The 11694-nt window shown below is 46.9% G+C and overlaps 1 protein-coding gene across 1 annotated transcript; it reads left to right on the top strand.

Moving 5' to 3' along the window:
- The first annotated feature begins 8781 nt into the window (after positions 1–8781).
- LOC128829284 (myb/SANT-like DNA-binding domain-containing protein 2) lies at positions 8782–11109 on the top strand. Its single transcript, XM_054014631.1, has 2 exons — positions 8782–9769; positions 10804–11109. The coding sequence occupies exons 1-2, from the start codon at positions 9235–9237 to the stop codon at positions 10821–10823; spliced, it is 555 nt and encodes a 184-aa protein (XP_053870606.1). The 5' UTR covers positions 8782–9234; the 3' UTR covers positions 10824–11109.
- Positions 11110–11694: the final 585 nt, after the last annotated feature.

Here is an 11694-nt window from a genome sequence, read left to right as displayed (position 1 = left end):
GATGTCACTTGAATAGATATGTGGACAGAGTTGGCATCGGGGTTTGTTACAAGGATAGGTTCCTGGGTTAGTGGTTTTGTTCAGTGATGTGTGGTTGCTGGTGAGTGTTTGCTTTAGGTTGGGGGGTTGTCTGTAAGCGAGGACAGGTCTGTCTCCCAAGATCTGTGAGAGTAAAGGATCATCTTTCAGGATAGGTTGTAGATCTCTGATGATGCGCTGGAGAGGTTTTAGTTGGGGGCTGAAGGTGACAGCTAGTGGTGTTCTGTTATTTTCTTTGTTGGGCCTGTCTTGTAGGAGGTGACTTCTGGGTACTCGTCTGGCTCTGTCAATCTGTTTTTTCACTTCAGCAGGTGGGTATTGTAGTTTTAAGAATGCTTGATAGAGATCTTGTAGGACCATTCCCTTCCTGGGCTTTAGTTGAATTCAGAACCAATTCTGAGACAACTGCACTATTCTCAACCATCCCAGGCTGAAAGTCACCTTCTGTCTGCTCCACAGACAAAGAAGAGCTGGAGACACCTTTTTTACCAGACACAAAGCTCAGGATTTCATTTCCCTTGTCCCAGCACACAGGGCTGCTCACAGACAACTGCTTGGAGACTGAGGTAGCTTCCCCTCCATAGGCAAGTCAATACCCCTGACAGATACAGGCACATTTCCTCCACTGTCACTATTCTCCACACAGGAAACAGGTAAGGTCTAGGGACATTCATCTTCCACTATCCCTGCCTTCCCAAACTGCTGACTAGACAAAGCCATCAGCTCACAAGGCTGCCCAGGCTCCTCCAAACTTTTCCTGCCTTCCTCTCCTTTGTCCCAGCACACAGGGCTGATTACAGACAAAGACTGGGAGAGTGGGGCAGCTTCCTTACCAGGCACCTTGCCACTCCCAACAGATAAACTGCTCTTACTACACTGAGCCACTGCCAGCAAATCAATTACCTTTTTCAGGTTCACTTTTACAAGCTGTACTAGCCACCAATGCATCACCCATCAAAAATCCACCCTTTCCTTCCCCCGTTTAGGGCTTCCACCTGACCATCCACTTTAATCTGCTCCAGAGAAACATTTTCCTGCCCAATAAGATTTTGCTGCTCTTGATTTAACTCCAGATTCACTTCTGAGACACTAGACCGACATTCAGAAACTTCATTTACAGACAAATAGCTCTTCTCAGACAAACCTTTGGAGCAACCCTCCCCAGGCAAATCATTGCCCACAATAGACACAGGTTTAAGAGCATTCCTGTCCTGTGACTGACCACCTGGACTGAACAAAGCTTTAACATTTTCCCCAATCAAAAGATCCTTAGGCAATAACTTTTTTACACCAGCTATAACTTCATGCTTAGCCCCATTCCATTCCAGGTGGATTCTGGCTAAAGGCACATGGACAGTAAACTCATAGAGGACTACAACATTCACACTCTGATTTGGTAAATAATCTTCCTCTTTGACAAGATCTGCTTTAACCAGAGTGATGTTAGAAGCCATCATTTGCCCTAAACAGCTTTTACCATTGACTTTTACATTCTCTGTGAATTTTTCATTACCACTCCCATACAGAGCATTGGCACAAGTTATGGAGCCACTCTTTACTGAACACACAGTAAAAGCATTTACATAAAAGGTGGCAGTATTGGGGTACATTTGGTTACACCCAGACAACTGCTCAGAGTTATACAACATACCAACATTGTTATCAACTGGACTTTCAAGAGGATACAATTTCTGCTTTTCTTCCCTTGCTTTTTTGACTTGGAGCTGAAATCTTTGCACTTTTGCCTCAGCTTCTAGTTCCTGCAATCGAATTTCTGCCAGTCTTTGTTCATGCTCAAGTTGCAGTTTACTTGCTGCCTTTTGCATTTCAATTGCTTCTGCCTTCTGATCACTGGCCATTAACAGATCTCTCAGTCCTTGATTTGTAGCTTTCTTTCTAAAGCTTATCCCCTTTTCTGAACACAAATCTTTCAGGGCTTTTTTGCCAAGGTCCTCATATGCTCTTTGCTCACCCATTGCAACTGCTCTTTAACCAACCAAACTCTCAATCCCAAAATTCAAATGTGGATAGCGTGGGGTTCTGACCCAAAGCTTAATTGCCCTGGTTCTGTGGATCCTGCCGACTATGCCACTGTGACGATGCGGTTCTGGCGGAACCCAACTGAGAGTGCCAACTCAGGACAAATTGCTCAAACAGGGCAGTTACAGCCCAAGGCTGGGGTTTTTTCCACCCCTAAGGCAAACCAAACCAGCCAGACTAGGAGGACTTCGGTCTCACCCCACTGGCTAACTGCAAGTCTCACAAGCAATCTCCTTAGACACTCCAGTTTCCCAGTATTACCACCAGTGCCACTCGTTATGGGGATAAATGGTTATGAAAACCAATACCCAAATAAAAGAAAAAAGGTTCTCCTGATCCTAAAGGACCAAGCCCCAGACCCAGGTCAATATACAAATCAGATCTTACCCACAAATCACGCTGTTGCCAATCCTTTAGAATCTAAAATCTAAAGGTTTATTCATAAAAGGAAAAAGATAGAGATGAGAGTTAGAATTGGTAAAATGGAATCAATTACATACACTCATGGCAAAGTTCTTGGTTCAGGCTTGCAGCAGCGATAGAATAAACTGCAGGTTCAAATCAAGTCTCTGGAATACATCCCCCGCCGGGATGGGTCCTCAGTCCTTTGTTCAAAGCTTCAGCTTGTAGCAAAGTTCCTCCAGAGGTAAGAAGCAGGATTGAAGACAAGATGGAGATGAGGCATCAGCCTTATATAGTCTTCTCCAGGTGTAAGGACACCTCTTTGTTCTTACTGTGGAAAATTACAGCAAAATGGACTCTGGTCACATGGGCAAGTTCCTGCAAAGTTTGCTGAGTCTCAAAGCATATTTGCCTTCTCTCAATGGGTCCATTGTATAGCTGATGGTCCTTAATGGGCCATCAAGCAGGCTAGGCAGAGCTAACACCAGATTGTCTGGGATGTCACCCAGCAGCATAGCATAAGTTTGAAATACAGACAGTATAGAGCCAATATTCATAACTTCAACTACAAAATTGATACACACATATAGACAGCATAATCATAACCAGCAAACCATAACCTTGTCTTAGACACCCCTTTTGACCCCCTTTATACAAGATTTGCCTGCCACTACAGGACCTTGGTTGCAACAATGATCTATATGGTCCCAGATTATATCAATAACGTCACAAGGGGAAACAAATTACCCCAGCTCTCCTACTTTGTACCTCAATCCCATGGCAGAATTAAAGCAGCAAGTTATTGAAACCCACCAGCATTAAGAATGTCCCTAAACCATCTTCAGAGTCATGATTTCAAGGCCTTATTTTTGACCCTAGAATGTGTTGTTCATGTAACTGATGTGTACAAGTTTCTTCTGGTGGGTAGCGGGGGAAATGTTCTTATCATACACCCTTGCAGAGATATTTGCTTGGCTTTTATAGAGGCAGGATCCCTCACTGGTTCAGAGTAGCTAGCTGCTACAGCATTAAAGGAAAGCATCCACAAAAAGGAAGCTTACAAGAAGTGGAAACTTGGACAGATGACTAGGGAGGAGTGTGACAATGCGGTTCTGGCGGAACCCAACTGAGAGTGCCAACTCAGGACAAATTGCTCAAATAGGGCAGCTACAGCCCAAGGCCGGGGTTTTTCCACCTCTAAGGCAAACCAAACCAGCCAGACTAAGACTTCGGTCTCACCCCACTGGCTAACCGCAAGTCTCACAAGCAATCTCCTAAGACACTCCAGTTTCCCAGTATTACCGCCAGTGCCACACGTTATGGGGACAAATGGTTATAAAACCACTACCCCAGTAAAAGAAAAAGGTTCTCCTGATCCCAAAGGACCAAGCCCCAGACCCAGGTCAATATATAAGTTAGACCTTACCCACAAATCACGCTACTGCCAATCCTTTAGAATCTAAAATCTAAAGGTTTATTCATAAAAGGAAAAAGATAGAGATGAGAGTTAGAATTGGTTAAATGGAATCAATTACATACAGTAATGGCACAGTTCTCGGTTCAGGCTTGCAGCAGCGATGGAATAAACTGCAGGTTCAAATCAAGTCTCTGGAATACATCCCCAGCTGGGATGGGTCATTCAGTCCTTTGTTCAGAGCTTCAGTTTGTAGCAAAGTCCCTCCAGAGGTAAGAAGCAGGATTGAAGACAAGATGGAGATCAGGCATCAGCCTTATATAGTCTCTTCCAGGTGTAAGATCACCTCTTTGTTCTTACTGTGGAAAGTTACAGCAAAATCGAGTCTGGAGTCACATGGGCCAGTCCCTGCATACTTTGCTGAGGTACAAGGCGTATCTGCCTTCTCTCAATGGGTCCATTGTATAGCTGATGGTCCTTAATGGTCCATCAAGCAGGCTAGGCAGAGCTAATCTCAGCTTGTCTGGGATGTCACCCAGAAGCATAGCATAAGTTTGCCATACAGACAGTATAGAGCCAATATTCATAACTTCGACTACAAAACTGATACATACATATAGACAGCATAATCATAACCCGTAAACCATAACCTTGTCCTAGACACCCCATTTGACCCCCTTTATACAAGATTTGGGTGCCACTACAGGACCTTGGTTGCAACAATGATCTATATGGTCCCAGTTTATGTCAATAACGTCACAAGGAGTATAAAAATATTGCTCGAGCATGCTGGGGTGTAATCAAGAAGGCAAAAGCACAATGGAGTTGCAGCTAACAAGGGATGTGAAGGGTAACAAGAAGGGTTTCTACAGATATGTTAGCAACAAGAAGAAGGTCAGGGAAAGTGTAGGCCCCTTACTGAATGGGGGAGGCAACCTAGTGACAGATGATGTGGAAAAAGCTGAAGTACTCAATGCTTTTTTTGCCTTGTTCTTCACAAGGTCAGCTCCCAGATGGCTGCACTGGGCAGCACAGTATGGGGAGGAGGTGAGCAGCCCTCAGGGGTGAAAGAACAGGTTAAGGACTATTTAGAAAAGCTGGATATGCACAAGTCCATGGGTCCAAATCTAATGCATCTGAGGGTGCTGAGGGAGTTGGCTGATGTGATTGCAAAGCCATTGGCCATTATCTTTGAAAACTCATGGCGATCAGGGGAAGTCCCAGACAATTGGAAAAAGGCAAATATAGTGCCCATCTTTAAAAAAGGTAAGAAGGAGGATCCGGGGAACTACAGACCAGTCAGCCTCACCTCAGTCCCTGGAAAAATCACGGAGCAGGTCCTCAAGGAAACCATTTTGAAGCACTTGGAGGATTGGAAGATGATCAGTAACATTCAACATGGATTCACCAAGGGCAAGTCATGCCTGACCAACCTGATTGCCTTCTATGATGAGATAACTGGCTCTGTGGATATGGGGAAAGTGGTGGACGTGATATATCTTGACTTTAGCAAAGCTTTTGACATGGTCTCCCACAGTATTCTTGCCAGTAAGTTAAAGAAGTATGGGCTGGATGAATGGACTGTAAGGTGGTGTGACAGGGTCAGGCCAGAGGGCTACAGGACAGTGATTGAAGGTAGATAGATTAGCTCCAGATTAAGCAGGTCCCTATTCCCTGAGTAAGATAATGGGCTGTTCCAGAACATCAGGAAGTTGCTGGAACCAATTATGGTAGGCAGGCTAATTAGGACACCTGGAGCCAATTAAGAAGCTACTAGAATCAATTAGGACAGACAGGCTAATCAGGACACTTGGTTTAAAATGGACCTCACTTCAGATAGTTAGGGCGTGCGAGGAGCTGGGAGCAAGAGGCGTGCAAGAAGCTGAGAGTGAGTCGGCATACTGCTGGAGGACTGAGGAGTACAAGTGTCATCAGGCATCAGGAGGAAGGTCCTGCAGTGAGGATAAAGAAGGTGTTGGGAGGAGGTCATGGGGAAGTAGCCCAGGGAGTTGTAGCTGTCACACAGCTGTTACAGGAAACACTGTAGACAGCTCTGATCCACAGGGCCCTGTGCTGGAACCCGGAATAGAGGATGGGCCCGGGATCCCCCCCAACTTCCTATTTGATACAAGAGGAGTTGACCTGGACTGTGGGTCTCACCAGAGGGGTGGGTCCCTGGCTTGTCCCTCAATCCACCAGGTGGATCAGCAGAGATTGTGGGGATTGTTCTCCTCCCTTTTCCCCATGCTGGCCAGTGATGAGGTTAGCCAAGTGAACGGCAGGTTTGAACCACTAGCAAAAGTGGCCAAACAGGGCTGACGTGAATCTCTGAGGTGAGCAAATCTGTCAGTAAGCGCAGGACCCATCAAGGCAAAGGAGGAACTTTGTCACAGTGGATAGAAAGCTGGCTAGATCGTCGGGCTCAATGGGTAGTGATCAATGGCTCCATGTCTAGTTGGCAGCCGGTATCAAGCAGAGTGCCCCGGGGTCGGTCCTGGGGCTAGTTTTGTTCACATCTTCATTAATGATCTGGACGATGGGATGGATTGCACCCTCAGCAAGTTTGCGGATAACACTGGGGGTAGAGGTAGATAAGCTGGAGGGTAGAGATAGGGTCCAGAGTGACTTAGACAAATTGGAGGATTGGGCCAAAATAAATCTGATGAGGTTCAACAAGGACAAGTGCAGAGTGCTGCACTTAGGACGTAAGAATCCCATGCACTGCTACAGGCTGGGGTCCGACTGGCTAAGCAGCAGTTCTGCAGAAAAGAACCTGGGGATTACAGTGGACGAGACGCTGGATATGAATCAACAGTGTGCCCTTGTTGCCAAGAAGGCTAATGGCATATTGGGCTGCATTAGTATGAGCATTGCCAGCAGATCAAGGGAAGTGATTATTCCCCTCTCTTCAGCACTAGTGAGGCCACATCTGGAGTACTGCGTCCAGTTTTGGGTCCCCCACTACAGAAACGTTGTGGACAAATTAGAGAGAGTCCAGTGGAGGGCAATGAAAATGGTTAGGGGGTTGGGACACATGACTTACAAGGAGAGGCTGAGGGAACTGGGCTTGTTTAGTCTGCAGAAGAGAAGACTGAGGGGGGATTTGATAGCAGCCTTCAACTACCTGAAGGGGGCTTCCAAAGAGGATGGAGCTTGGTTGTTCTCAGTAGTGGCAGATGACAGAACAAGGAGTAATGGTCTCAAGTTGCAGTGGGGGAGGTGTAGGCTGGATATTAGGAAAAACTATTTCACTAGGAGGGTGATGAAGCACTGGAAGGGGTTACCTAGGTAGATGGTGGAATCTTCATCCTTAGAGGTTTTTAAGGTCAGGCTTGACAAAGCCCTGGCTGGGATGATTTAGTTAGGGTTGGTCCTGCTTTGAGCAGGGGATTGGACTAGATGACCTCCTGAGGTCTCTTCCAACCCTAATCTTCTATGATTAATAACCTGCATGTTCATAAAGTGCAGCTTTTCCATTTTCTTGTTGAATTGGAGCTCATATTGACTTGAGATTTGGTCACTATTAGTTTAAGAAAATGTGGTGATATTATGGACCCTCCGGATTGTTTGGTGCCCCTTGGCTTTCTTTGGAAAAGCAAGAGGGGAGAAGAAAAGATCCTTGTAAAGTTTTTTAAAAGAATACTAAACATTAGCTGCATTAAAAGCAAAGCCAACTAACTTCTTAATAGCTCTACCTAACCCATGTTCTCCGCATAGGGCCCGCCCCCTCTCTAGGCCATCTCCTGCGCCATCAATGGAGGTACACATGGCGGGAATTTGGCCTAGATTGCTTTATACCTACAGGAATCCTCCTCAGTGAATGACTATGGCTATCCCTTCCCAAATAGTACGTTAGAGGCCTTGTTTTTAGTCTGCAGAAGAGAAGACTGAGTCTTCTTCCAGCCAATGAGGAACAAGCACCCAGTGACAAAGAAGTGCTACCTATCAGAGGGCCTGAGTCCCCGGTTCAGCCAGGCCTGGCTAACTCTCAAGGGTTCAGTCTCTTTGGCCAGTGCGGGGCCAGGTTCTCAAGGGCTCAGAACCTGATGTGCATCCAAGGTGCTGAGTTCGTCAGAAATCCTGGCCATTAGTATCCAATCCTGTGGCAATGAAGCCAATGGACGCTTTACTATTGACTGCAGTGGGCACAGGATTAAGCTCTTAATGAGGCCAGTCAGACCCCAGTCCTGCATGGGCACAGAGCTCCACTATGCCAACCACTTGCAGGGTCGGGTCCAAGTTAGTACCAACTGGGGTATTGGCTCCTTTTCTGATTGGACACTTTTCCACTGGGAATTGAGTTGAGACTCCCCAAACTCAGTTCACTAATGCCAGCAGATGCGAACACACTTTGGACAATGTTGGTCTTTTCTGCACTAACACCAATAGATCCTGCAGTGAAAGTGTCAAAAGGAAGAGTGAGTGGGGGGGTGAAATAAAATCCTTCTCAAAATTGTATCCCTTGTATAAATACATAAAATGAAAGCACACAGGCGCTTTATTCAGAAATGAAATATAATCCTGTGTCAGCCATATGCCTTATGGATTCTCTGAAATACCAGACTGGTTTCCTCTGATCTCATCAGACTTACAGCCTCAAATGACCTTTTCCAGCTCATATTTTCATGGAGAAAAATAACTATAAACCAGTCACACTTGCTTATTGAAATTGGACTTTGGAAATGGAGCTACTCAGTGGGATTTTTTGGAACATCCCAAGAGAAACATTTTGAGTTTCTTGAGGCCTTCAGCAGATCCACATGTGTTTTATACAAGCACCAGCGCACTGAGGATGGAAGTCCAATGCTTTGTGAATCAAGCCACGTAAAAGACTTGGAATCATGTACAGCTTCATGTTATTGTTATTAGCAAGATTCCTAGTTGGATAATAAAAATCTGGACTCACATGGTGAGCCCCAAGGGAGAACAGTCATTTCTTTAAAAGAAGCCTCCTCTGAGGCCTAGTCTACACTACAACTTTAATTCGGATTTAGCAGCCTTAATTCGAATTAACTCTGCACCCGTCCACACAACGACGCCATTTAATTCGAAATAAAGGGCTCTTTAAATCGATTTCTGTACTCCACCCCGACGAGCAGAGTAGCGCCAAAATCGATTTTAGCATTTCGAATTAGGGTTAGTGTGGCCGCAATTCGATGGTATTGGCCTCCGGGAGCTATCCCACAGTGCACCATTGTGACCGCTCTGGACAGCAATCTGAACTCAGATGCACTGGCCAGGTAGACAGGAAAAGCCCCAGGAATATTTGAATTTCATTTCCTGTTTGCCCAGCATGGAGAGCACAGGTGACCACAGATAGCTCATCAGCACAGGTAACCATGCAGTCTGATAATCGAAAAAGAGCACCAGCATGGACCGTACGGGAGGTACTGAATCTGATCGCTATATGGGGAGAGGATTCAGTGCTAGCAGAACTTCGTTCTAAAAGACGAAATGCCAAAACTTTTGAAAAAATCTCCAAGGGCATGATGGAGAGAGGTCACAATAGGGACTCAGATCAGTGCCGCATGAAAGTCAAGGAGCTCAGACAAGCCTATCAAAAAACAAAGGAGGCAAACGGTCGCTCCGGGTCAGAGCCGCGGACATGCCGCTTCTACGCCGAGCTGCATGCAATTCTAGGGGGGGCCGCAACCACTACCCCACCTGTGACCGTGGATTCCGGGTCAGGGATAGTCTCATCAGCTACACCTGAGGATTCTGCGGATGGGGAAGAGGAGGAGGACGAGCTTGCAGAGAGCACCCAGCACTCCATTCTCCCCAACAGCCAGGATCTTTTTCTCAGCCTGACTGAAGTACCCTCCCAACCCTCCCAAGCCAGTATCCAAGACCATGACCCCATGGAAGGGACCTCAGGTGAGTTTACCTTTTAAAATATAAAACTTGTTTTAAAAGCAAGCGTTTTTTAATGATTACTTTGCCCTGAGGACTTGGGATGCATTCGCGGCCAGTTCAGCTACTGGAAAAGTCTGTTAATGTGTCTGGGGATGGAGTGGAAATCTTCCAGGGACATCTCCATGAAGCTCTCCTGGAGGTACCCCAAAAGCCTTGCCACAAGGTTTCTGGGCAGTGCAGCCTTATTCCGTCCTCCATGGTAGGACACTTGACCACGCCATGCTTGCAGCAAGTAATCTGGTATCATTCCCTGACAAAGCCTGGCAGTGTATGGTCCCGGTGTTTGCTGGCATTCAAGCAACATCCGTTCTTTATCTTGCTGTGTAATCCTCAGGAGAGTGATATCGCTCATGGTAACCTGGTTGAAATACGGGAACTTAATTAAGGGGACAGAGGTGGCCGTTCCTACTGGGCTGTTTGCCTGTGGCGGAAAATAAATCCTTCCCTGCAGTTAGCCAAGCGCAGGGGGGGAAATTGGCCCTGGGCTTTTCGCATTTGGCTAGCAGGGATCTTCCCTGATACCAGCCACGCGGTGGGGGGAGGGGTACAGAGATCATCCCAGAGAATTCATGGCGGGAGGGGGGGCGGGAGGGAGGGGCCCCCCACCACAGTTAGGGAATCCCATTGCAGCAAAGCCATCCACTATGACCTGCACATTTCCCAGAGTCACTACCTTTTGTAGCAGCACCTGAGTGATTGCTTTGGCTACTTGCATCACAGCAGCCCCCACAGTAGATTTGCCCACTCCAAATTGATTCCCAACTGACTGGTAGCTGTCTGGCGTTGCAAGCTTCCACAGGGCTATCGCCACGCGCTTCTCAACTGTGAGGGCTGCTCTCATCTTGGTATTCTGGCGTTTCAGGGCAGGGGAAAGCAAGTCACAAAGTTCCATGAAAGTGCCCTTACGTATGCGAAAGTTCCGCAGCCACTGGGAATCATCCCACACCTGCAACACTATGCGGTCCCACCAGTCTGTGCTTGTTTCCCTTGCCCAGAATCGGCGTTCCATGGATAGAACCTGCCCCATTAACAACATGATCTCCAAAGCACTGGGGCCCACGGTTTGACAGAATTCTGTGTCCATGTCCGTGTCCGTGTCCATGTCCTCATCACGCTTGTTGCTGCGCTGCTGCCGCCGCTGCCTCCTCACCTCATTTTTCTGGTCCTGGCTCAGCATAAACTCCACGAGTACGCGCGAGGTGTTTACAATGTTCATGACTGCTGTCTTGAGCTGAGTGGGCTCCATGCTTGCCGTGGTATGGAGTCTGCAGTGTTCACCCAGGAAAAAAGGCGCGAAATGGTTGTCTGCCGTCCGTTGCTTTCATGCAGGGAGGGAGGGAGGGGTGAGGCTGTACCCAGAACCACCTGCGACAATGTTTTTTGTCCCATCAGGCACTGGGATCTCAACCAGAATTCCAATGGGCGCGGGAGACTGCGGGAACTATGGGATGGCTATGGGATAGCTACCCACAGTGCAACGCTTCAGAAATCGACGCTAGCCCCGGTACTTGGATGCACACCGAATTAATGTGCTTAGTGTGGCCGCATACATTCGACTTTATACAATCTGTTTCCCAAATTCGAATTATATAAATTTGGATTAATCCCGTAGTGTAGACATACCCTGAGTGAAATATTCAATTGGAGTTGTATTTATATGTAAGCAGAGTCAGGATGAGCTCTACCCTGACATCTGGTGGTGAATTATGGCGAGGGTGGAAAAGAACTTCAGGGGCTGATCTTGTTTGCATAGGCACACCCACCCGCCTAGCCTGGGACAAGAACAACTGAAAATGGTTACTTTGGCTGGTGTGGGATCCCCAGTTTCTCTGTTATTGGGGCAGGAAGAATAAAGTGTTGTTACCCGGATTCTGTGAATCAAGGCT

The sequence above is a fragment of the Malaclemys terrapin genome, chromosome 25, assembly GCF_027887155.1.
Source record: "Malaclemys terrapin pileata isolate rMalTer1 chromosome 25, rMalTer1.hap1, whole genome shotgun sequence".
Classification (NCBI taxonomy): Eukaryota; Metazoa; Chordata; order Testudines; family Emydidae; genus Malaclemys; species Malaclemys terrapin.
Note: the sequence above shows the minus strand (reverse complement) of the source record. Positions and strands in the feature narration are given on the sequence as shown.